The 27,543-nt window shown below is 39.2% G+C and overlaps 1 protein-coding gene and 1 long non-coding RNA gene across 2 annotated transcripts in view; both read right to left on the minus strand.

Annotated features, from left to right (window-relative positions):
• Positions 1-231: 231 nt before the first annotated feature.
• On the minus strand, positions 232-2,402 carry LOC149814660 (uncharacterized). Its single transcript, XR_016428053.1, has 3 exons — positions 921-2,402; positions 706-829; positions 232-597 (listed from the first exon to the last, which is right to left on the minus strand). It is a non-coding gene; the product is annotated as an uncharacterized LOC149814660 (long non-coding RNA).
• Positions 2,403-2,450: 48 nt separating this feature from the next.
• LOC149814661 (uncharacterized) overlaps positions 2,451-27,543 on the minus strand; it is a 66,285-nt gene continuing 41,192 nt past the window's right edge. Inside the window, exons 5-13 of the mRNA XM_089990410.1 lie at positions 15,621-15,935; positions 4,643-4,801; positions 4,419-4,568; positions 4,029-4,232; positions 3,893-3,934; positions 3,049-3,741; positions 2,916-2,957; positions 2,510-2,762; positions 2,451-2,465 (exon numbers count right to left, since the gene is read on the minus strand). Of these exons, the coding sequence (XP_089846536.1) occupies positions 2,451-2,465; positions 2,510-2,762; positions 2,916-2,957; positions 3,049-3,741; positions 3,893-3,934; positions 4,029-4,232; positions 4,419-4,568; positions 4,643-4,801; positions 15,621-15,935 (1,873 nt within the window). The remainder of the gene's footprint in view (positions 2,466-2,509; positions 2,763-2,915; positions 2,958-3,048; positions 3,742-3,892; positions 3,935-4,028; positions 4,233-4,418; positions 4,569-4,642; positions 4,802-15,620; positions 15,936-27,543) is intronic.

Below are 27,543 nucleotides of genomic sequence, written 5' to 3' on the forward strand. Positions count from 1 at the left end.
ATCCTACACATATAAATGTGGCCTCATCGAATTCAATGAAAATTTCAGAAACGGATGAACAAAATTAGTTATTTGACCCTTACAGATACAATTTTAGGTGTAGGTAAACTTTGGATCGGTGATTGGATTTGAATATGAAATTAGAACTGATCCAACTACCTAATCAAATCTGAACATTTTTTCGGCTTCAGGGCCAAATCCTCTCTCTCTCTCTCTCTCTCTCTCTCTCTCTCTCTCCAACCTTGATTTACAGTACAACACACTTTTACCTACCATTTTCCAACCAATGGCCTATCCCATCAGCTAATAATTGGATCTCAAAGAGTTTACGATATATCCAAAGAATAACATTGTCCTTCGAGCAACCACTTTACAGCTTCAGGTTTCCTATTTCAGAAAAGAACTCCGTATGAATGTTCATTGAATGCAATAGAAGAGATGATACCTCCTGATTGAAATGTTCTAGCCTGTGCAAAGCTGTCTTTTTGTCTCCTTGGTCTTTATTTGGTGAGATCATCTTGACAGCAAGTTTGAGTACAGACGTGCAACGACCACATGCCCGGAATTACATACAGCACTGACGTTGTGAAGCGGAGACTGAGAATTGATCATCCGGAAAAAGCTATTGTGATAACCTCAAAATTTAAAGTCATAAATGCAGCATAAGAATCCTTAGATCAGCGTGAAAGAATATTATATCATTACCCCTTTTATATATTTGAACTGTACAAAGAATGGGACAAATAGGAGCTTCTTTATGAAATAACGGAAAAAGAAAAGATTTTCAACAGCAGCACTATACCCGAACAGCAGGAACCAGAATTGTATTCTGCAACATAAAACCAAAATTAAGAACATCAAACAAAGAAAAGTACAAGGAAAGGACAATTTTGAGTTCAGAAACAGCACATGGAACTAACCATGCTTATATTTTGGATTCTCTGAAAAATGCTTGAATGAAGATAAAAGGACTTCTTTCCGCAGCGGCGACTGCTTTCCAACTTTTTTCTCAATGTTTCTGAGATTCTTAAGATGGGTTTGGCTAACAGACGTGCAACAAGCTGATGACATGGCCAAGAATAGAGGTGCTCTCCATAACAATAGCACACGTTATCTGAGAAGGCATAAAGATATTCCCATGTAGAGTTACTTGTACTGCATTGCCACCTAGCCTGAAATGTAATCCGTTGTAGGTACTATGAAAACTGCCTTGGCTTATGTTGTCTTAAATATTCATCCACTCCTGGATATACACAACAGATAAGTTTGCTGAAGATCATAAAACAGGATGACATAACCTATTAACCTGCAAATCAGCGGAAAAACAACCTCCATTCTCTACCTCAATCCTATGGTCACATTCCCCAAATGGCACCTGCAATTGCTTCAATAGCTAAGCCAGCAAGCAAGGAAGCAGAAAACATCACTCTATTAAAATATTAAATGCCACGCTATCCACCATAATGGCACACATTTTCTAACGACGACCAAAGAACTCAAATTTTCCCCTCAGCATATCTCTATAGCTGACATTGCTTCTGGATGCTCTCCTAGTTCTCCCCAAACTGCCATCAGCTTCCTTCTCATGGACTATGCAGACTGAATCTTGAACCAGAGCAGTTTCACTATTTGGTTGTTTCTGGTTTCCATCAGACTTGATGCCTTCCGAAACTGAAGACTCTAGCTTTTCTCCTTCCAGATCACTAATAGGTAGCCCAACAATGTTACTTTGTTCAAAAGAGACATTGCCCTCCAGCTGAATACATCCAAGTGGCTCAACAAATTCACTCACTATCTGATCCGAAGATGAGCAGTTTAAAACAGAGCCTGTTAAGCTTGAATTTACAGCTGGAACATTATCAGGTCCTCTAATACTAAAAGCCTCTTCAAAAGTAGAGTTTGCAGCCTCAGATGAAGAAGGTAAACAACTCATAAAACTTAAGGTGCCAGGGTTGATCCTCACAAGGTTTTCTGTTTCTAAATCATTTGTTTCATCTGCATTTTGCAATCCAGCATTTCCCCGTTCAACAGACAATCCCATATAACAGCTGCTACCATTAGTTAAAACTGCAGTTTCATTCTCGGGATTTTCCCTCATACATGAAGGAATAATTTCACTATTGTGGACAGAATCAGAGCCACCATTCTCGCAAGATCTAGATCCGCGTCTCTGCACAGGAACGATAACCTTTTCAGTTAAATGAGTTGACTGACCTAGTTTGTTGTGCCTTCTACTAGTTTTCAGTTTGAATGGAACTTTGCACTTAGAAATGCAATGTGCTGTTTCTCCAGTCTCAAACTCACCAACTCCAATGCTGTGTTTCTCTCTGATATGTTGCTTTAATTTTCTGAGAGTTTGAGTTTTTGCCAGAGATTGAAACTTAGGGGCTTCAATATTTCCATTACACACATCTGCTGTGTTCTTCGTGCTATCCGGAGCTGCATCACCCTTACCAGGTTGAATTCTGCCACTCTCATTTGCATTACCACCATTTTCCTGGGTACAAACTTGAACTTGTGGTGAAACGATATCTATGCCAGTTGATTTGACTTTTCTTTTCTTGACTTTTTTACCCAAATTAGAAGTTAATGATGTTTCATCACCATGTGTTCCCTTGGAAAATTCTTCATTACATCCTTGATACGGAACAATTTCTTTGCCAGTTGAATTAACCTTTATTCCCTCAACTTTTTCACGCAATTTAGAGGTTGATAATGTTTCTTCACCATCTGCTGTTTCAGAAACTGGTTGAGGAGTGTCACTGCATTTCAAAGGAAAATAACAGAAAATCATTTCAAGCACAAGTTTACCTAGGATTTACAGTTTAAAGCAATAAAAAAGAAATCACAAGCAAGAAAACTACTTTTGCTATACAAAAATAAAAAATTTAGGCAATACAGAGTTACAGAAGTACCACGTGACGGCCTCTTTCTGCTTATCCTTCAACTTAGAACCCCTGCATCATATAGGGATAACATGGTTAGGTATACCATGCCCAAAAAGAACTCTACGTAATATCAAGCTATCTAGGACCTATGCTACAATACCTTTGCCTTTTCCTTGATTTTCCAGCATTTGCATTTTCAGCATCATCAACTAACAAGTCACCTTGAACTGGAAGAAAATCATCAGGATGGATTGCAGGCCTGGAATTGCAATGTGCTATTTCTCCAGTCTCAATCTCACCAACTCCAATGCTGTGTTTCTCTCTGATATGTTGCTTTAATTTTCTGACTTTCACCCTAGAATTACAATGTTCTGTTTCACCAGTCTTAAACTCACCCACTCCAATGCTGCGTTTCTCTCTGATATGTTGATTTAATTTTATGAGAGTTTGAGCTTTTGCTAGAGATCGATACTTAGGGGCTTCAACATTCCCATTACACACATCTGCAGTGTTCTTCATGCTATCTGGAGCTGCACCACCCTTACCAGGTTGGATTCTGCCACTCTCATTTGCATCACCATCATTTTCCTGGGTACAAACTTGAACAACTTGTGGTGAAACGATATCTTTGCCAGTTGATTTAACTTTTCTTTTCTTGACTTTTTTACACCAATTGGAAGTTTTGGTAGTTAATGGTGCTCCATCACCATGTGTTCCTTCATTACGTCCTCGATATGGAACAATTTCCTTGCCAGTTGAATTAACCTTTCTTCTCTTAACTTTTTCACGCAACTTAAAGGTTGATGATGTTTCTTCACCATCTGCTGTTTCAGAAACTGGTTGAGGAGCATCGCTGCATTTCAAAGGAAAATAACTGAAAGTCATCTAAAGTACAAGTTTACCTAGGATTTACAGTTTAAAGCAATAAAAAAGAAAACACATGCAAGAAAACTACTTTTGCTATACAAAAAAAATTAGGCACTACAGAGTTTCAGAAGAAGTACCTCGTGACCACCTCTTTCCGCTTATCCTTCAACTTAGAATCCCTGCATCATATAGGGATATCATGGTTGTTAGGCATAAAATGCCCAAAAAGAACTCTACGTACTATCAAGCTATCTGGGACCCATGCTACAATACCTTTGCATTTTCCTTGATTTTCCAGCATTTGCATTTTCAGCATCATCAACTAACAAGTCACCCTGAACAGGAAGAAAATCATCAGGACCGATTGCAGGCCGCTCCTTGCTCCGGTACACAAAGTTGGAGATAAGAGCAGACTTCTTTATTTTTAGAGCCATCTGAGCTTGGGGAACTTCATGTGGGAACAACACCTTCCACCTTCTGCAGCTCATAGAAAAATGTGTTCAAGCCTCAAACACATAAATGATAAGAAAAAGGTTAATTGAAAAAAAAGTAGATCCACCCTAATGATCAAAACTATAACAATTAAACAAAAGATGATGGATGCAAAACAATAATTTCACGGCACCTGCCTCTAGAACAACGGGAAGAGAGGCGGAATTTTACCTCCTGCACTGACTATCTGTCCGTGGAGGCACACAAGCAGCTACTTTTGACCACTTATGTCCATGTTCTGCAATTGCTGTTTTCAATTTCATATCCTCCTCTTCTGTCCATTGATCCAGCTTTAGTGATGGGTCAAGAGAATTAAGCCACCTGCAAAAGAATGCTCATGCTTTAATATAGATCTATGAGTGACGTATGTTTCCTAGATCCTTTAGGTTCTGCACCTTTCTCTACATTGTACTTGAGTACGACCAGGGATGAATCCAGAAATCTTCTTCCAGCTTCTAGGACCAAAAAGCATTACAGCTATTTTCAGTTGTTTGTCCTCCTCTACTGTCCATCTACCAACCCTTTTCCTAGAAGGGTGAAGTGATTTGCGCCATCTGCAACCAATATCATAATTTAAGGAATCCGAAAGATGAATAAAACCAAGTAGATGCAAATCAAGATATATCAAGGGTCGTAGTTCAAATTTTTACTAATTATAAATTATGAAAAAAATCAAAATTACAGTGATAAGAAGGCTGTTGAATTTCAACAGCCCTAGTTACAGTATTTGAGGAATTAAAAGACCAAAAATAGGACATGATGCTATGTCCATAGTCACCATGGTTGTGGGATCTGGGATTATGGGTCATGTATTGCCAAGGCTAAAAGAGTATAGGAACATTCGAATTAAAAACACCACCAGCGTACTCAAAACATCAGGTCATGGGCTGCTGCAACATAAAGTAGAGAAATCAGTAACTATGGGTATGATGCAGCCATAAACTTTGAGCTCACTAGTAAACCGACTCTATATCACCCCTGCACCTGGTAGATCAATTTCATTTAAGTTCATGGCTGAATCCAAGGAAAGGGCTGTGAAAACCTCTATAAAAAGAGAATTTGTGTATAAACGCAAATTTAGAAACAAGAAGTGTGCACAAAGGCACAAGGAGAACTCTCACAAGTGCACAAAGGCACAGATACACATGCACAAAGGCATAAAAAATATGAATCTCAATATATTGAATCCCAAAGGGGGTTTACAAAAATCTTAAAGAAGCTTGAGGGGGATCACCCCTATATATACATGTTAGAGGAGTGGGGGGGCTCCAACATATACGTTGGAGCCCCTCAAACGGTTATAAATATAACCGTTGGAGGGGGCTCCAACGTATATATTGAGCCCCCCCCCCCCCCCCCCCCCATGTTATATCAATGACAAAAAACAAAAAAGAAAAAGTAAAACTAAAAGAAATAAAAAAGAAAAAGACAATGATATTCTCAAATGAGAATATGCATAAAAAGAGAGATGACCGAAATACCCTTATCGGGTTTTGAATATATATATATATATATATATATATATATATATATATATATATATATATAAAGAACATTACATTTTAACACCCCCCCCCCTCAAACTTAGGGTGACATAATCGAAAGTTTGCCAAGAAAGAAGTTAAATCTTGGAGAGCACAACGCTTTGGTGAAGAAGTCTGTCAGTTGATATTCTGATGTAACATATGGAAGGTCTATGGTGCTTCTTAAATATTCTTCATGAACATAGTGGCAGTCCATCTCAATATGCTTCGTGCGCTCATGAAATGTGTGATTTTTGGCAATGTAAATTGCACTTTTATTATCACAACATAGTTTTGTGGGCCCTTGAACTTGAATATTCATATCTTCCAGCAAGCTGTGAATCCAAACAATCTCCATGGTAATAGATGTCATGGCTCTATATTCGGCTTCTGTGGATGAGAGGGAGACCTTCTGTTGTTTCTTGCATCTCCAAGAAATTAAAGATTCTCCTAAAAAGATGCAAAAACCAGTGGTGAAGTGATGGTTATTCGGGTCACCTCCCCAATCAAAGTCAGTATAAGCAATTAAATTCAATTCAAAAGAAGATAGAAAAAAACCCTTGTTTACTGTACCCTTTATGTATCTGATAATGCAGAGAATGGCGCTCATATGAACCGTAGTAGGTGCATGTTGAAATTGACTAGCAACATATATTGCATGAGAGATATCAGGCCTAATAATGCTGAGATACGTTAGAGATTCAACCAGTTGTTTGTAAGGTGTGGGATCTTTTAGGAGAATCCCATCATCAATCTTCATCTTCGAATCCACTATTCCAGGAGTTTCAGAGACCTTGTCATCTGTGATTTCTGATCTGTCAAGAATCTCACAAGCAAATTTAGTTTGAGACAAAAAATAGCCTCTGTGAGAATAGGCAACCCCAATTCCCCCAAAATATGTCAGAAATCCTAAGTCAAACATTTCAAATTTTGAAGTCAAGATAGATTTAATGCTCTTAATTCCTTTGGTATCATCACCTGTTATTAACATATCATCAACATATAACAATAATATAATAATTCTTGCACCATATTTCTTAACAAACAATGCAGTGTCAGTATACCATGAAGAGAAACCATTTTCTATCATAACATTGTTAAACCTATCGTGCCAAGCTTTGGGAGCTTGTTTCAAGCCATAAAGAGCTTTTTGAAGACGGGGAACTTTATTTTTAGGGATTTCCATGCCAGGTGGAGCATCCATATAGACTTCTTCATTAAGATCTTCATTTAAAAAAGCATTTTTGACGTCCATTTGAAAAATATTCTATTTTCTAATTGAAGCGATGGTAACGAGACATCTGATAGTAACCATACATGCTACTGAAGCAAATGTCTCTTCATAGTCAATCTCATATTCTTGACTATACCCTTTAGCTACTAAGCGAGCTTTATACCTCTCAAGAGATCCATCACTCTTGGTTTGACTTTGAACACCCATCGGCATCTTATAGTTTTCTTTCTATTGAAAAGTGTTTGAAATTCCCAAGTGTTAGCTTTCCTAAGTGCTTTGAGTTCGCTCTCCATGGCTTCTCTCCATTCGACACATCTTTTGGCCTCTTCAAAAAATTTTGGTTCAAAATATGAGTGAATGGCACTTAAACAAGCCCGATATTTAGGAGAGAAAGAATCAAAAGATACGAATCTAGAGGGAGTTTTTCTAATTCTTTCGGTTCTTTTAGGATTTGTATCATGTGAGGAGATAGATTCGCTAGGTTCGCTGCACTATTCAATAGCATTTCTAAAGGTACTTCTATCTCTATGAGTATAGGTGATAGGGACTCTAGTTATATTTTCTTCTTGAGAGGTAGGAGGATTAGAATCTTTGTTGTTTTCAACCAATTCATTGTGACTATCATATGTTAATTCATCATCACTAGAGATATCATCATCTTTAGATAATAAATCAAATAAAAAGGAATAGTCGGCATTTTCTAAGTGTGATTCATTCTTTTCAAAGTCACTATCATTTTCCAAAAATGTTACATTCCTTGAGACATATAACTTATCATTCTTAGTATCATAACATCGAAATCCTTTTTGGGTTTCGAAGTAGCCAAGAAAAGCACAAGAAATGGCTTTTTGTGAGAGTTTATCATTTTTATTTGTAAGAACAAAATACTTACAACCAAAAATTCTCAATCTATTATAATCGGGTTCTTTTCCATATAGAGTCTCAAAAGGAGAAATCTTATCTAAATTTTTGGATAAAAGACGATTAATAAGATAAACGGATGCAAGAGCCGCCTCGGCCCAAAAAAATTTTTGAACGCTTTGGAATATAAGTAGAGTTCTAGTGGTTTCAATGATATGCCTATGTTTCCTTTCAGCCAACCCATTTTGTTGTGGGGTCTTAGGACACGATCTTTGATGGACAATACCATAGTCTTCAATATATTTCTTAAATTCATTGGAGAGATATTCACCTCCGGAATCGGTCCTAAATATCTTTAAGTTACAATTAAATTGATTCCTAATTATCATATGATATGATTTAAAACATGAAAAGACTTCATGCTTATGTTTAAGAAAATATATCCAACAATATCGAGAAAAATCACCCACAAAAATCACATAATAGGCAAAGCCTCCCTTGGATATGATGGGTGCCGGTCCCCAAACATCCGAATGAATAATTTCAAAAGGTTTGGTGGTAAACATAGATCTTTGTTCAAAAGGCATGTTTCTCATTTTTCCAAGAATGCAATCATTACAAGAGAAAATACTTTTACAAAGATTTTTAATAAAATGCAAATAGGATAACTTGGTGATATTGGGATGACCAAGTCTTTTGTGTCAAACATTTATGTCTTTATGTTGGACCACATTACAAAAAAGAGTTTTAGGAATTTGAAGAGAGACCAAATAGTACAAGTCTCCCTTTCTAGAACCCTTCTCAATCAACTTCCTGGACTGGTGATCCTATATTAAACACTTATTAGATGAGAATTGCATATCACATCCAAGGTCCGAGAGTTAAGAGACGGAAAGTAAGTTCAAATTTAATTTTGGTATAAATCTAATTTTGAGAATAAAGAAATTTTGGGTTTCAAAGTTTCTAATCCCCTTAATTTCAAGAGAAGTGTCATCCGCGGTTGAAACAAAAGATGGTGACAAATTTTCAGAATATTTGGAAAGAGAAGAAATGTTTGGATACATGAAATGAAGCACCCGAGTCTAAAAGCCAAGAAGTTTTACCTGGAAGGGAAGGAGTAGATACGGCGGCACCGGAAATGGCTCACTTAAGAAAAGGTTGAAGAGCTTTCATAATTTGATTTAGAGAGAGCTCTATTTGTAGATGTACTTTCTTCTTTTTGTGGTTGCCATAGCCAATAATTTCTTTTATTTGGGACAAACTGGTTTGATGTGTCCCAGTTTCTTGCAAAAGTGACACACAATTTTGCTATAGTCCCTCCTTCCGCCTTGTCCACCATTGGATTCTTGATTTTGATTTTTAAAATGAGGAGGTTTATATGTCCTCAAGTTGTTCCCGGACCTAGAAACGGCATTCGCCCCATCACATTCTTCTTGATTTGTAGGCATTGCAAGAACACTTGGATTTTGCTTGCTAATGCCCATATGAGTTTCCTCTCCACTTAATTTGGTAATGGTGTCTTCAAGAGAGGGAGAGGTGAAGGAGGATAGATGAGAAGATCTAATTTGCTCAGACTCGGGCCTTAGCCCATTCAAAAAGTTGAAAAATTGATTTTCTTCTAATTGTTTATGACGAAGCTTTATAGCTTCTCCACTCTACTTTGATTCGAGCATAGCAAGCTCATCCCAAATGGAAGAGAGATCGGCAAAATACTCTCTTATAGTCATTTTTCCTTGAAGAAGAGTTAACGCCCTCTTTTGGAGATAATACTTATGAGACAAGTCCCTAGAAGTGTACATCTTTTCAAGGTACTCCCATGCTTGAGATGCCTTTTTGAACTTTATAATATTGGCGTTGATTCTTGTCTCAACGGAAGAGAAGATCCATGACAAGATCTTGAAGTCTTTCATTTTCCACTCATGTTTTTTGCTATATTCTTCAAGAGCCTCGGTTTTTTCATCTCTCTCAAGAATTTTGATTTTCCCTCTTTCAACTTAAGTGATTTTAGGCTCCGGTTCCGGAATCGATCCTTGAACATAACCCCATAGCCCTTTTCCTTTAATATAGGCTTTCATATTTTCGACCCATACGTGATAATTGGAGTCATTAAGCTTAAAGCCAAGAGAGAAATGGGAGTCTTTTTCACCCATAAGAGAGGTAAGATGCGAGAAAAGGATACGTACCACAATAAGATTTCAAATCTTACGTGTTGTAGTAATCTTCTAAAATATTGGATGGAGAAGAGTTTTCACGCCAATCACCAAAAAGTTGAAGGCACTCGATATTGTGAAGAACCACAAGGTTTTCTTTCTCCAAACAACCTTGCTTTGATACCATGTGAAAATCTCTATAAAAAGAGAATTTGTGTATAAACGCAAATTTAGAAACAAGAAGTGTGCACAAAAGCACAAGGAGAACTCTCACAAGTGCACAAAGGCACGGATACACATGCACAAAGGCATAAAAAATATGAATTTCAATATATTGAATCCCAAATGGGGTTTACAAGAAGCTTAAAGAAGCTTGAGGGGGATCACCCCTATATATACATGTTGGAGGAGTGGGGGGGGCTCCAACATATACGTTGGAGCCCCTCCAACGGTTATAAATATAACCATTGGAGGGGGCTCCAACGTATATGTTGAGCCCCCCCCCCCATGTTACATCAATGACAAAAAAGAAAAAAGAAAAACTAAAAAGAAATAAAAAAGAAAAAGACAATCATATTCTCAAATGAGAATATGCGTAAAAAGGGAAATGATCGAAATACCCTTATCGGGTTTTGAATATATATTTTTATATATATACATAGATAGATACATATACATATATTATATATATATATATATGTAAATGTCTCTCTCTCTCTCTCTCTCTCTCTCTCTCTCTCTGTAACAACCCGTTAAAAAAAAAAAAATGGTTAGGATTCGGGTCGGATCCGGACCCGGACCCGACCCGGACCCAATGGAGGCACCGCCTCCCTCGTGCCTTTAAAAAGATAAGGCAGGGGGGGGTTCAAATACGAAACCCTCCCCCTCGCTGTCTCTTCTCCCTCACCGCCTCCCGACTCTCCCTCGCTCGTCTGCTGCCGCCATTTGCGACCTCTCTCCGCCGCCGCCGCCGACCACCAGGTACGTTCTCCCTCCTCTTCTTCTCCCTTTTTTTCCGTCTCTCTCTCTCTCTCTCTCTCTCTCTCTCTCTCTCTCTCCCATTCCTCCCCCCCCCCTCGGTTCTTCGTTGCACAGGGAGGGGAGGGCTGAGCCTCCTCCCTGCTTTCGTACGGCAGGCGAGGGGCGGAGCCCCCTCCCTACTTCCGTACGGCAGGGGAGGGGCTGGGCCCCTCTTCCCTGCTCTCTGCTACGGCAGGGGAGGGGTCGAGCCCCTCCTCCCTGCCCCTTTTTGTTGCGCCAGCAGGGGCCATCGGCCCCTGCCTTTCATTTGCCAGCAGGGGCCCATGGCCCCTGCCTTTCTTTTGCACCAGCAGGGGGCCATCGGCCCCTGCCTTTCATTTGCTAGCAGGGGCCTATGGCCCCTGCCTTTCTTTCGTCAGCAGGGGCATAGGCCCCTGCCTTTTGTTTGCCAGCAGGGGCCTATGGCCCCTGCCTTTCTTTGGTCAGCAGGGGCATAGGCCCCTGCCTTTCATTTGCCAGCAGGGGCCTATGGCCCCTGCCTTTCTTTGGTCAGCAGGGGCATAGGCCCCTGCCTTTTGTTTGCCAGCAGGGGCCTATGGCCCCTGCCTTTCTTTGGTCAGCAGGGGCATAGGCCCCTGCCTTTCGTTTGCCAGCAGGGGCCATCGGCCTTTGCCTTTCTGTGTGCCAGCAGGGGCCATTGGCCCCTGCCTTTCTGTTTGCTAACAGGGGCCATCGGCCCCTGCCTTTTTGTTTGCCAGTAGGGGCCGATCCCCTGCCCCTTTTGTGCGCAAGCCTATACCCTTGGTCGACAGACCCGGGGAATCTTTGGAAGCTACATCGTAATGGGGACAGATTATTACAATTGTTGATCTCCAGCGAGGAATTCCTAGTGAACGTGAGTCATCTGCTCACATTGACTACATCCCTCTTTGGGCGGCAAGGCTCATTTGGCCCTGCCCCATCCTTTTTGGTTTTGAGTCATTTGGGACCGTTGGCCCCAACTCTATGTATTGGAGAAGTTGAGTCTTTGCCTTGCTTTTGCTTTGTCGGGGCTTGCATGTTAATATCGCATATTCGCAGCTACGACGGATCTCATTCGCGCTCCGCGACCCGAGCCGTCAATTGTGTACGTCCGCAGACGTCGGCAAGCTCGTAACCCTCCAAGGTAGGGGAAGATTGTACGAAAGACTTGGATAATTGAATTAAGTTCAATTAAACTAAAAACGATCAATAAAATGAATATATATATATATACAAATATATATATATATATATATATATTTATACGAGTATGCACTTAACTCAAGGACGCGGTTTCACGATCCTTGCCCTTTACCTTATGTCAGTCTATACTTACCATCGTGTATCACGTCGAGATCTCGTGTTGCATTCTTGCTTATGGTTTGTATGTGCCGTCACGCATCGTGGCGAGGTTCAGTGTCGCACTTCTGCTTACCGCCTTTACCTTGTCGCCGCGCTTTGCGCCTAGGCTCTTGTTTTTGTATGTATTATTACTGCTTTGCTATTGCAGATGCCGCACAGGTTTTTGCTCTTTGCATATGCCTTAAAGGCATCCTCAGGCATTCACCTCTCTCTCTTGCGACGAGAGTTGAGATGGGAGCTAGCGTTACATCCTCGTCTAAGGAGGGGGATACCTTGCAAGGATCCTGACTCCTTAAGTATGCAGTCCTGCAGACGAGTTGGAGGTTCTGTTGAGAAACATGTATCCCGTCTATCGAGGCCGGTGTCGAGTCATGCGAGGCATGTAGATACCCCGATAGCGGATGAGGTTCTAGAAAATCGCAGGCATAATGTTGGCACAAGGTACTGCTGTTTCAAAGGATATAGTAAAGTTGATAAACTTTACATCCTTGTGAAACACTCCTGTTGAGGCTTCTTTTGAGGAGCTATACCCCCTTCATCCTAGAGTACTTGTAGTCGTGCACGACACGTCTAGTACTGCGATGATCGGATGAGACGGTCGTGCGACCACGAACAGTGCGAAATGCACAATGCTGAAATCACATAAATGGCCTCACATTCGCCTTCACAGGCAAGATGCTTGAGTGGTTTAAAGACTACAGCATAGAGTGGGTCGTTAGTTAAGCAACCCCTAACGTACCTGTTCGTTTCAAGTGGTCTGTCAAGGGAGAGGACAGGACGGTACAAACTCCAATGGACAGGTTGTTAACAACCACCCTACGGGCAATGATCCGGCCTCCCTAGTCATTGGAGTTAGGGAAAGGGGCTACAATAGTTAGCTCAAAACTTCTGCAGAAGTTGGATGCATCCGTGGCACTGCCTCCTTCGGGGAATCCTCTCTCGGCTAAAGCCGTCCCTCTGGAGCGGACTCAACTAGCTTTTCGGGTTATTCAAATACATAGAATAACAGACGCCCGAACTAGTCTCAGTTGTTTCTACGTTTTGCCTGCGCGTACCCGCGGGCCAGTAATATCGAAACATAAAGTCTGTTCACACTGGTTGTTGAGTAGTGAGACTCACTTGCACTCGCTTGCACTACTGACTCACTTGGACTCACTTGCACTCGCTTGCACTACTGACTCACTTGGACTCGCTTGCACTCGCTTGCACTATTGACTCGCTTGCACTACTGATTCGCTTGCACTACATACGCGTTTGCACTATTTATCTGCTTGCATTGCTTACCTGTTTAACTGCTTATCTACTTTAAACTGCGTAACCTACTGAATGAAATGTACATAATTCAGTTTCCTTGTAGTCTATCTTGTGCACCTACTAGTTTCTTTAGCGAAACTAACCCAGTCTATGGGTACAGGTGATGAATAGGCACTTCACGGGCGATGGCGCGATGGCAAGATGGTTTCAAGACTCTCTTCTTCCTGCTCTTAGCTCGCGTCCTGATGTTTTTGGGTCTTGTAATGGATTTTCCTTGGGACATCCGAATTTTGTACTTTTGGAACCTTCTTTTAATGAAAGTGCCTTTTTCAAGTAGCATGGGTTGTATGTTTTGGTTCTTCAGCTAACGTGCCCAAAGTGGTCAACTTGCCTTTCTAAAATTAACAAAAGGATGGGCTTCCGCTTATTTCTTAAACCAACTCTGAAATAAAGAGATTCTTTTAGTCTCTTGCCTGTTTTATGAAAGGTTTGAAAGTTGAAATTTTGGGGCGTTACACTCTCTCTCTCTCTCTCTCTCTCTCTCTCTCTCTCTCTATATATATATATATATATATATATATATATATATATATATATATATATATATATATATATATATATATAAAGAACATTACATTTTAACAAGGGCTTCTCATCTAAAAGTCCACATATCCAAGGGAAATAAGGATCAGTATCATGTAGAAGACGTGGACACAAATAGTAGTAATGGTTCCCGCCACTTGTCACCCAGCAAGAAGCGCGGCTAGACAACCTATATATCAGGACAGCTTCATGCATTAAGAAGTCAATGACATGCAATCATAAGGACAAGTCTGGTTCACAAAGTTCACCAGCCTAAGGAAAAGAAAATTCTATTTATTGCAGCTCATCAACTACCACACAACTCTGGCACCGCCAATTTCTCTCTATTTATTGCAGCTCATCAAGTCAATGACATGCAATGAAGTATGCAGAAAAACAAATACAAAGTGCACAAGCAATATTACAAGTCCAATAAAGAACAATACAAAACCACTAAGGCACTACACAAGCACAAAGTGCATATACAAGACTTCAAAGAGTCAAAACAATAACACAAGAGCATAAAAAAATATAATCTTTATTGAGTAGAATGCTTAGGAAAAGTAGTCCCTATTTATACACAAGGGGAACAAAGGCAAGAAGCCTTGGGAGCTCCCATAGAGTCGTTGGGAGCTCCCAACGGATCTATGGGAGATACAAAAAGTAAAAAGACTAAAATGCCCCTGATGGGCATTACTTATTCCAACAAAATTATATATATTTTAACACTATTGTCATGTCAATGAAAAACCTTTAAAAACTCTTTTGTTACCTTATTATGGCCGAAAAGCGTGCAAGCATATGCACATGCACAGGGGATCTAAGGTTCATTTGATTTCCTTGGATCTCAGATCTGAGATCCGAGGTGTTCTCAGGCCCTGGTATTCAAAACTGGGTTTAAGATTCAGTGTGTGTGTGTGTGTGTGTGTGTGTGTGTGTGTGTGTGTGTGTGTGTGTGTGAGAGAGAGAGAGAGAGAGAGAGAGAGAGAGAGATTGAATAATGTATCTCTGGCCCGTCCCTCCAACCTTGGGCCACACATTCATAAATATGGCCATATTTTAGAATCCCAGATCCAAGGATCTGAGGTCCCATGTTTGCAAAACAAAGGATTTTTGGTGCATCTCATGTGAAATCCAAACAGATCTGAGGTAATCAAATACACCCTTAGTGTTGATGTCTTTTCTACTTTTTTTCTATACTTTTTCAGCTGTTCCTGCTAAGATGGTTGCAAGAGTTCTGTTCATTTAAAATTTTAAAGGCATGCATGCTGTATGTTTAGCAATCCATGCTGATAGCTATACAGGTGGAGTTGGCTACATACTTTTGTACTACAGATTTTTAAGTTATTTCAGTAGCATGTTATCTTCAAGAAAGTACACACGTGATCTATCAGAAAATACTGACCTATTTGAACATTGAACACCTGCTCTCCCTTCCAAATGAGATGCAACCAACTGCCAATTGTTCTCACCAAATGCTTCCACAGCCGCTCGAAGTTGGGCATCTTCTTCTTTTGTCCAATCACCCTTTAAAATATTTGCATTTAGACTACGTTGGTATCTTGACAAACACTGAGAAGCAGTTCTATTTATCCCCAGCGTCTCCACTATCTGAATCCAATTATATGGTCCAGATTGTTGCACAATGAACAGTAGTTGTTTATCTTCACTCTTAGTCCATGGATTCCAACTGATTAAAGGATCTTCACTATTCAGCCACCTGTAAAAGGAACCATGCCCAGTGAATGACATATACAGACAAAAAGAAGTCCAAAGAATAAAGAGGACAAGATGACCAAGGTGGTTGCAGCTTCTTTTGGTATGCATACTTGAATAATGTCGTACATGAGCAACATCCAAATACATTATTCGTACTTATTTCCAAATCTCTTGGGAAAAAATCACTAATTGATGCCAACACTCTCATCAGGTTTGACTAAACCTTAAATACATTAACTTAAAGAGTAAAACTTCAAAAGCTCTAAGAATAGGAAGGAAATCAGAGCACAAAGCACTATCAGGTAGTAAAAAGTACTCAATATATGTGGTGCTAAAAGATAATCCATAGTGTCCTAGAATGATATGGAGATATTACGATGATTCACAGTCCTAAAGCGGAAAAGTGATTCAATTCAATTTCATTCATTTGAAGTTTAATGTCACGAGTACAGTTTCTTTCCCTGCATAAAATTCCACCAATAATCTAATACACAATATGATGCTATCAACCGTTACTAAATCCTAGTTCATGGAGCCTTAGGATACAAGTACTGCTCTTTTAGGAGCTCGTGAAAATAAGCTTTTCAGAAACGATTGCTTTGTTTAACTCTTGCAAAGAACATGAGGCATAAAGAAATAGGTAAGTACAGATGAGAGTGTTGGCATTATGAACATATGCAAAAAGTTTGAGAAGTAGATAAAGTCTTTTGTAGGTAGGAAAAAGAAATGGCCAAACAAAATTTTAAAAGTAACAAAACGTCCTGGTGACCATTGTAATCTCAAAAAAATGAAGTTCCTTCTTTACCCTAAAAAGTAACCACAAATTTTCATAACTACCACCACCTTTAAGGGTGTTCTAGCAATTTCACTCAGTTCAACGCTTTCAACTGTAAACTAAAGGGTCTAACCTTAGACTAGCCCATACATGCTCATGTACCAGCACCCACAGTGTCAACGACCTTAGTGGACATTGGCAAGCATCCCAAATAATTTTTTCTCAAACTTTTGAAAGACCCCATGGCATTCCCATACATAATCTGACACCACCAGAGTTCAATGGTAGTTTAATAATTTTACAGGACATAAGAAAAGACCAGTTTTTTATTTCCGGAATCACAGACATCTTTTAAATATATTCCTCATAAATTTCAGTAAAATGTTTGTGATTGTGACAATTAATATAAAGATCCACTCTGGCCTTTCAGAGTAACTAATATTTTCTGTATGCCTACAAATTTGAAGAGCGATGTGTTCATATTTTAAGCCAAACTTGTAATGCAAGTAGCTAAGAACAAAGCTAGAGCATGAACATATCCACACAAAGAAGAAAGACAGTTTAGAGTATATACAGCTCAATGATCTTATGTTGGCTAGAAGAGACGTAATATTAGCATTTTAACATTTTATAAATGCCATAGGGATTAAAGTGTATGGCAGAAAAAAAGCGAATATTAATGTCATTTGCTTCAAGCAACTAAAAAGGCAATTTACACAAAGCGCAAAAAATAATTTGACCTCACAAAGTTAAAAAACTTCAACATATTAGAAAAATGGATTCAACAAAAGCATTCCGTGTTAAATGAAGACAATGGATTAATGTAGAAGGAACAACAAGGTGGATGATGAAGAAAATCAATACAGGATGATGATCTTAAAGAGCATGAGGTATATGAAGAAGATGATGATGATGACTGAAATGACATGAGAGAACATTTAATTTATTTGGAATGTGAAACTCAAAACATTCTACCTTAAATTTTAGACTGTTTTTTGTTATGTTATGAGTTTGTGATATGTGCTTTTCTACTTGGCTAATTTGCATTTTCCTTATTAGACATGATTAACTTGTTATCTTGATTCTTGAGTGTTTGATATTTTATTTGGTTGACCGCTGCTTGTTAGTTTGCTATTATTGGCTTTATTATGTAATCTATTGTCATTAAAATATAAAATTACCATCATTATTTGGTGCTACTAGTAGTAGTAGCATGTAGCCCACTAATACTATAGATGACTAAAGATAGTAGATAACACATCATAGGGTTAAATACAATATTTATTTACTTTCATTCATTATCATCAATAATTTTTCCTATTTTTACTTTTTTAATTTATGTTACTAGAGTTTGTGATTTTTTATGATTTTTTTGGGGTACAATACAATTTTTTGAATTACAGTACGCTTTATGTTATTTATTTTACAATATTGGCAACAAAATTCATTATATATATATATACTTTGTCATAGTTAATAAAAAAACTAGAGTTTAATTCCGGAAAATCTGCTGTTAAATGTGTGCTGCAATGACCAAAACTTGGGTGTGCTTTTTATTATTGTTAGAATGTTAGAATTGTATTTGTATCGGATATGGATCCGATATTGGATCCATATCCGAGCGTATGCTTTCCCCATGCTTGGGCGGTGGCATACTTGTAATCCTGTATATTTTTTCATGTATTTTGTTCAGTAGTGTTAGATCCTATATATATCTTATTAAGAGAGGGTCACGATACTTTTAACGTGCCCTACTTTTCATTTGGCATCCTCCTCTTCTCCCCCTCTCCTCTCTTCTCTTTATTTTGTATTTTCAGCTTGAAGGCGCACTATCTTGAAGCCCTATTCAGATTCTTTCATGGTATCAGAGCAACCCACGATCGACGCCTGTTTCTCCAGCCACGAGCGAGTCTTCTCCAACCACGATCGACGAACTGCTGAGTTACGTCTGCCTTCTTCATCACGCCTGTCAACCAGGCCACGATCTGCTGAGTTTAATCTTCATTCTTCAGCCGAGTGTCTGATCCTCATCCTTCAGCCGAGTGCCTGATCCTTCAGCCGAGTACCTTTGGAAACGCAAATATTATATCAGCATAATCATGTCCACCCTCTCTTCGAGTTTTCTCTCCCAACTCATCTCCCAAAAGTTAACCCATTCCAACTATTTGACGTGGAAACGTCAGATAGTCCCTTTCATTAAGAGCCATTGTCTATATGGTCATATTGATGGCTCTACTCCAGCCCCGCCTGAATTGATTTTGGGTGAAACAAAGGATGCTACTAGTTCGGTGACTGCTACAGATAATATCCCTAATCCAGCATATGCCGTATGGATGGCACATGATCAGGCTTTAGTTGCTTATATTACTTCTACCCTCTCTGAAGAAGTGCTTGCAGGTATAGATGATGATATCTCAGCTTTTCAACTATGGAATACGCTTGCAAATACATACTCTCAAGTTTCAGAAGCTAGATATCTTCAATTGAAGCGTCAATTTCAAAGCATAAATAGAGGCTCCAGATCTGTACTTGAGTATCTCTATGAGATTAAAAATGTAAGTGATCAACTTGCTGTTATTGGCCATCCTATTTCAGACAAGGATAAAGTTCAGCAAGCTCTTAGTGGTCTAGGGTCAGAGTTTGATATATTTTGCACTGCTCTGGAGGTTCTCCCTGTCTTACCCTCTTTTGAAGACTTAAAGGCAAAATTGATCCAGCATGAGGCTAGTAGAGTTCACAGGCATGATGCTTCCATTTCTACTTCGCCCAGTATTTTAGTTACTTCTACACATGGTGTGTCAGGACAGCGTGCACATACTTGGGCTCATACATCCGGACAAGGAAAGGGTATTCTTCCTACTCCTCAGGGCAGCACTCTTGTTAACATGCCAAAGCGTATCCCTACATGTTTCTATTGCAACAAGAGAGGACATGTTAAATCTGAATGTTGGCACAATCCTCAGAACAAAGCTAAGGGAGGTCGACGTGATCACAGGCCAACCCCCTCTATCATTTCTAGAGCGTCTTCCTCCTCATTCACGCCCGATGCACAACAACTCTTAATGACAGCTATTTCTAATCTGAATCTCAAGCAAAATGATGATGGTGTCTGGTATGTGGATTCTGGTGCTGCCGCCCATGTGACTGATGATGCAGGTAAACTCTCTAGTGCATCTCCATATTTAGCAAAAGGTTCTGTAGTTACAGGTGATGGCACTCACCACAAAATTACTCACATTGGTAATGCATATGTTTCTTTGCCGCATACTTCTCTTCCTTTACACAATGTTTTAGTCGTCCCTAATGTCAAGAAAAACATTATTTCAGTATCTAAACTCATTGATGACTCTTCCACATCAGTTGAATTCACTCCTTCCTCTGTTTTTGTCAAGGATCCTCTCACCAAGACGATATTCGCTGAAGGAATTCGTGAAGGCAACATGTACGTCCTCAAAGAAGCTCCTCCAGTGTCCAAGTCCAGTTCATCTGTTTCTTTTCCTATCAGTCCGAATGAAGTCAATTTGACTCAAATTGATATGCCGTCCATTTGGCATAATCGATTAGGCCATTGTAGTCATTCTTTTATTTCTAGCCTTGTTAATAATGGATTGTTGCACAAATCCAGTCTGAGACCTGTTAGTGAGTCAGGCATGTGCTCAAGTTGTCAACTTTGTAAGAGTCATGCCCTTCCTTTTAATTCCATCAATAAAAGAGCTTCTAAATTGTTTGAAACGATTTACTCTGATGTTTGGGGACCAGCTCCTGTCTCATCTCCTTCCGGCAGTAGATACTATGTCATTTTTGTTGATTCTTTTTCTCGCTATACATGGATACACTTCATAAAACACAAATCTGAAGTGTTCCGTTTGTTTAGCCAATTTCATGCCCTCATCCAAAATAAATTTTCATCCAACATAGTGCATTTTCAATGTGATGGTGGTGGTGAATATTTATCACCTGAATTTACTGAATACTTGCTAAATCATGGCATCACTAGACAGATATCTTGTCCACACACACCACAGCAAAATGGCATTGCAGAACGCAAGCACCGACACATTGTAGAGACTGCCTTAAGCATGCTCCATGACACTGATCTCCCTATGACTCTATGGACTGAGGCATTTCACACAACCGTTTATGTTATAAATCGATTGCCTTTAGCTCTTCTCGCAGGGAAATCTCCTTTCTTTCTTTTGAATCATGAGCATCCTAAGTATGATGAGCTTCGGGTTTTTGGATGCATTTGCTATGTTCATGTTGATTCCAGCCTCCGGAACAAACTTCAGGCTCGGGCTATAATGTGTCAGTTTGTGGGCTATGCAGACCATTATCGAGGCTATAGGTGCTATAATCCCCTAACAGGCCGTATACATATTTCAAGACATGTTGTTTTTGATGAACTCAGATTGCAGTTTCACACTTCTTCCAAGGCTATTCATGATTCAGCGTCCAGACTATATGATCCATGGTTATGTGCTAATATCTTAGGCGATGGGATTCAACCGACCACTTTTCCAGCCCCTCCTGACAGTACTCACATTGAAGCAGAAATATCTGATGCCCAGATGGATAGTACTCACATTGAAGCAGACATGTCTGATACTCAGATGGTTGATCCTCCTTTAGACAGATTTTCTGGCTTGGTTTATTCTCGTCGCACTCCTGCCTCTACTACTGATTCTGTTATTGTTCCTTCTCATCCACGAAGGTCCACTCGAGCGAGACATCCCGTGGATAGATGGATAAGCTATAACACTTTCACTTTGGATTTTCAGCTTTTTATGACCAGTTTGCATAAACAGACTGAACCAAAGTGTTATTCTCAGGCCTCTCAAAATTCCCGTTGGATTGAAGCCATGAATGAAGAAATGGAAGCCTTGAATGAATGTCAAACATGGGAAGTCGTTCCACGGCCAAGGGATAAGAATGTTGTTGGGTCTAAATGGGTTTATAAAATCAAATATAAACCAGATGGCAGTATTGATAGGTATAAATCTCGTCTTGTGGCTAGAGGTTTCACTCAACAACATGGGGAAGATTATGATGAGACTTTCAGCCCTGTTGTTAAGATGAGTACCATTCGAGTTATTCTCTCTCTTGCTATTACTTTTGGATGGTCATTACATCAACTTGATGTCAAAAATGCTTTTCTTCATGGTTTCCTCAAAGAGGACGTCTACATGGAACAGCCACCAGGATATGCTACTAATGATTCTAATCTATGGGTATGCAAGTTGCACAAGTCATTATATGGGTTAAAACAGGCTTCTCGTTCATGGTTTGAAAGGTTCTCCCTTCACATTCAAGAAGCTGGTTTTCAGAAGAGTGCTCTTGATCATTCTCTTTTTATCTATCACAAAGGAGGGATCACTACTTGGTTATTGATATATGTGGATGACATTGTTCTCACGGGAAATACTTCCTCTCATATCGTCCAAATCAAAGAAGTGTTAGAACAACACTTCAAAATGAAAGATCTCGAGGACCTCAGATATTTTTTGGGTGTTGAATTAGACAGGACTGAGGATTCCCTCACTCTTTCTCAACACAAGTATGCCCTTGATATTCTCACATCCTCTGGTATGTCTGATTGTAAGCCCATTAACACGCCCAGCGTTTTGCATGCAAAGTTGAACGTTTCAGATGGCAGTCCTGCATATCCTGTTCCAACCCTTTACCGCAGTATTGTTGGGAAACTTCAATATTTGACATTCACTCGGCCCGACATTGTATATGCTGTCAATCAAGTTTCCCAGTTTATGCATGCTCCCACAGACACTCATATGGAAGCTGTCAAGCGTATCTTACGTTATCTCAAGGGGACTATTGGTGATGGACTTACTTATAAACGCATGTCTCCTACTGTGGATGGTCATATTATCTCTACTTACACTGATGCTGATTGGGGAAGCGATCTTGATGAACGCAGATTTGTTTCTGGCTATTGTGTCTTTCTCAATTCTAATCTTGTCTGTTGGAGTAGTCGCAGACAACGCGCCATTGCAAAATCCAGCACAGAAGCTGAATATAGGGCCATGGCTGCTGGCACTGCCGATGCTACTTGGCTTCGTCACCTCCTTGGGGAATTATCTCTTCCTATTGCTCAATCTTCCATGCTGGTTGACAATCAAAGTGCCATTAAAATTTCATTCAATCCCATACTTCACAGTCGTACCAAGCACATTGAGATTGATCAACATTTCATTCGTCAGAAAATAGAAGATGAGGAAATCTCCCCTGCATATATACATACTTCTGAACAAGTTGCTGATCTTTTCACCAAAGGACTCACTGGATCACAGTTTTGGCATTTGAAGAACAAGTTGGGCATGATGAAAACTCATGCACAACTTGAGGGGGGATGTTAGAATGTTAGAATTGTATTTGTATCGAATATGGATCCGATATTGGATCCATATCCGAGCGTATGCTTTCCCCATGCTTGGGCGGTGGCATACTTGTAATCCTGTATATTTTTTCATGTATTTTGTTCAGTAGTGTTAGATCCTATATATATCTTATTAAGAGAGGGTCACGATACTTTTAACGTGCCCTACTTTTCATTTGGCATCCTCCTCTTCTCTTTATTTTGTATTTTCAGCTTGAAGGCGCACTATCTTGAAGCCCTATTCAGATTCTTTCAATTATCACCAAAACTTTAGAAGTGTTTTTGAAAAATTTTCAAAACAAAAATTATTTCTTTGAGGGTAAATTACTAACTCTATTCTATTAACTCAACTTGGGTTAATGACAATACTCAAGTTAAATTGAAAGAAGTATGTATCTAAATAACGAAGGATAAACTTAGGTGCTTTGTTTTTAAAGGAGGCGCCTAAGCGGCTTATGCGACTTAAGCGCAGCCCCACCACCAGGGCGATTGGGTTTGGGGGGTGGGGCCCTATTTTACCGCCTATCTCGCCTAGGCTGGGACCTCCGGGGCTGTGGAACTGATTTTTTTTTGTTGATCCTTGGTGGAATAAACGCCTCTCTCTCTCTCTCTCTCTCTCTCTCTCTCTCTCTCTCTCTCACACACACACACACACACAGTTTTTTGCAGCAAGAAGAAAAATCTCTCTCTATCTCTCTCTCGGTTTCTCACTCTCTCTCTCTTTGGGTTTTCTTCTTCTCTTCCCCCCCCCTCCCTTTTTTGCTTTTCTTTTCTTTTTCCTTTTTTTATAATATATATATATATATATATAATCTGTTTGACTGTTTCTAAGTTATATTTCTGGTTGATTGTTTCTGAGTTATGTTTTGTGAGTTATATTTTATGGTTGACTGTTTCTGAGTTATGTTTGTGAGTTATATTTCTAAGTTATATATTTGTGTAACTCATATATGATCAATTGCATGGTTTATTCATTTTTTCGGTTCATTTCTTCTTCTTATTTGTCTATTGCTTATTTTATGCCTATTGTTGTTAATTTTTTTGTATACATGATTTTATTTTTTGCATATTGTTCATTCACAATGTTAGTTGTATGGTTTGTTTGTTCAATTGTTCGTTTATTCTTAATTGTTTTGAGCAGGTTATTTAATATAATTGTTTTATAGTGTTCGACGACATGTATTTTGTCTATTGTATATTGTTGATTGATTTTATGTTGTATACATGTTTGTTGTTAATTTTATCAATTTTTTTACATATTTTGTATATTTTTTATAATTGGGGTACCGACTAGTCCGCCTAGGTCTCACCTAGTCTTTTTAGGGGCTCTCCGCCTAGCGCCTTTGACAACTAAGCTTAGGTGTGTTTTTGCTTTTATGTGTGTGTGTGTGTGCTTTTCTGTGTGTGTGACAACTCATTAGTATAATCTAATCAATAGTCCTGCTAGTATAATCAAATCAATAGTCCTATGATTTTCGTTCTGTCTTCCGAAAGAAAACTAGTGAATAGGCTTAGATTCATTTGTTACCATACAAGTTAGAGTCTAGACCCTATTTTTGTACTCACCCTTGTTCATTTGATATCAGGCATGCTTGAAATCGAACAAAAATGAGGCAATAATGCAGTGCCACACAAAATTGCAATACTAGGGTAGATCCCAATAAATTATTGATGTGCAAAAAAAATCTATAAATTCATTATATCACCATATGAAACTGATAGTAGCGCACTAATGCCTATGTAACACCAGTGCCTGTTGAGGGTCAGCACTACCATGTCAACATGGCTAGACACAGATGGGGTGCAGGTGCAGCACACATGTCTGGACATGGTCAAGCAGTGATGGATGTGGTCAACGCTGCACCTGACATTTTGGTCCACCTTCAGACACGGTCAACACTAACCAAGTCCAAAAGTGCCTAGATTTAAAAAAAAGATCTTGAAACTGAGGGGAGTTAGTGCCTTAATGGATGCAGCTGGCGACCATCTCCTGTGAGGCAGCAACTCTAGGGGATCTCTCTCCCTCTCTCAAATTTCTTTTGTAACACCTGGTGTATAGTGTGAAGCATCTCAAATCAAACCTAGGTCTTGCCCCAGTCTAGATCAACCAAGTCAGACAGGGTTTAGACACAGGTCTGATTTGACCAAGTGAGACCTTGAAACAGGTCTGATTCAACTCTAACTAGAGTCAGACCTGAGTCCAGCTGAACAGAATAGACCTATATATGTATAGGAAAAGATTAGCTATGATCGATTGTATGTGCAATCAACTTAGCAAAGTGCAGGTTTTTTAATTTTTTGTTTTTTTTGCCACATCTAACATCATAGATGTGACCTTCATGTCTATTTTAGTGGGGAATACAACCCATGTACAGGTTTTTCCATCGATCCAAAAATCAACGGCCTACAATGTGCAATACTTTTCCGGGGTCCAAAAACATGTTTCCTTATCGAAAAATCACGATCCAAGGGTCATTTCCCACTAAATCAAGCATGCTAAACACATCTATGAGGTTACATTGAGTCAAAACAACTTGCATCATGAGATTCCAACTAGATTGTACCCACAATCGACTATATTAAATATAAACCCTATAACACGACAGCTTCAACAAACATGGGTGTGGGGGTGTGGCAAAATATATATTGCCACACCCCCACACCCATGTTTGTTGAAGCTGTCGTGTTGTACCTGCTGCACCCACATCTATGTGACATAGACTAATGCTCATGTTAATTGAAATAGTACTTGCACCAACTTATACCATTGTGACAACTTTACACAAACCATAATTACCACGCTAGGCATGAAGCCATTCTCAAGAAGTTTCATGTCTTAACTATTTGAAATATGCACACAAGTTGTTCATAGACTCCTTCAAGCTATTGCAATTCTTCCTGAAAGCATAAGCCTATATAATGGCCACACTGTAAAATGCACACCTTAAAACTGAAATGAAATGGGGATCTTCGAAACACGTGCTTTGATTAACAAGAGCAAGTGTCAAGAATGACACTAAAGCACAACCCTTAAAAAGGGTATAACTGGAAACAAAAAAAAATAAAAATGTATTCTTTATTGATATGAAAAACCAATTGCTTAAGAAGCATTGGAGTAAAATACAAGAGGGGCTGCACCCCTTTATATACACAGCTGAAAGAGGACTCAATAGAGCTGTTGGGCACATTGGAATGTGTCAGTCCAACAGCTCTATTAAGAGCTGTTGGACTGTGTCAGTCCAACAGCTCTATTGCTAGTCAAGTCTGGACAGGACTTGACTAGCAACAGTCATTCTAGTTCAAACTGAACTAGATGACATAAAGACAAAAAAATAAAAATAAAGGAAAAAAAATACAGAAAAGAAAGAAATTAAAAATGTATTTATATATATATATAATAATATAATATTATTATATATACATATATGTACAGTTTTACATTTTAACACTCCCCCTCAAACTTACGGTACAATGAGCGAAAGTTTGTCTAAGAGAAAGTGAAATCGGGGAGCAGCGAGAGGCTTTGTAAAGAAGTCTGCTAACTGATATTCTGAAGTGACATATGGCAGATCAATTATCCCGTGTAGATATTCCTCTCTGACGTAGTGACAATCCATTTCGATGTGTTTGGTGCGTTCGTGGAATGTTCTGTTACTGGCAATGTAGATCGCACTTTTGTTGTCACAACACATTTGTGAAGCCTTTGTTGCTTCAACTCCCATGTCAGCAAGCAGTCGTCGGAGCCAAACTACTTCCATGGTCGTGGTTGCCATGGCTCTGTATTCAGCTTCGGTGGATGAGAGAGATACCTTCTGCTGCTTTTTACACCTCTACGAGATTAATGATTCCCCTAAAAAGACACAAAAGCCAGTGGTTGAGTGTCTGTTATTGGGATCGCATCCCCAATCAGCATTAGTATATGCAATTAAATCAAGAGAAGATGAGGAAGATAAGAAAAGTCCTCGTGAAAGAGAGGACTTGATGTATCTGATAATACGCATGACTGCTCCCATATGAACAGAAGTAGGAGCATGTTGAAATTGACTTGCTGTATGAACAGCATGTGCTATATCTGGTCTGGTAATGGATAGATAGGAAAGTGCCCCGACAAGTTGTATGTAAGGAGTAGGGTCTGCAAGAAGTTCTCCATCATCAATCTTCATTTTAACATTAACAACTTCTGGAGTGTCAACTTTCTTATCATCAGTAATACCAGACCTGAAAACAATATCAAAAACAAATTTAGTCTGAGATAATAAATATCCTCTAGGAGAATAAGCAACTTCAATGCCTAAAAAATATCTCAACAAGCCCAAATCAGTCATTTCAAAATGAGATTTAAGAAGTGTTTTGATTGTTTTAACTCCTTGTTTATCGCTTCCGATGATGATCATATCATCCACATAGAGAAGAAGCACAATGATCCCTACATCAAAATTCTTA

Source organism: Nuphar pumila, chromosome 15, assembly GCF_984573655.1.
Source record: "Nuphar pumila chromosome 15, dmNupPumi1.hap1.1, whole genome shotgun sequence".
NCBI lineage: Eukaryota > Viridiplantae > Streptophyta > Magnoliopsida > Nymphaeales > Nymphaeaceae > Nuphar > Nuphar pumila.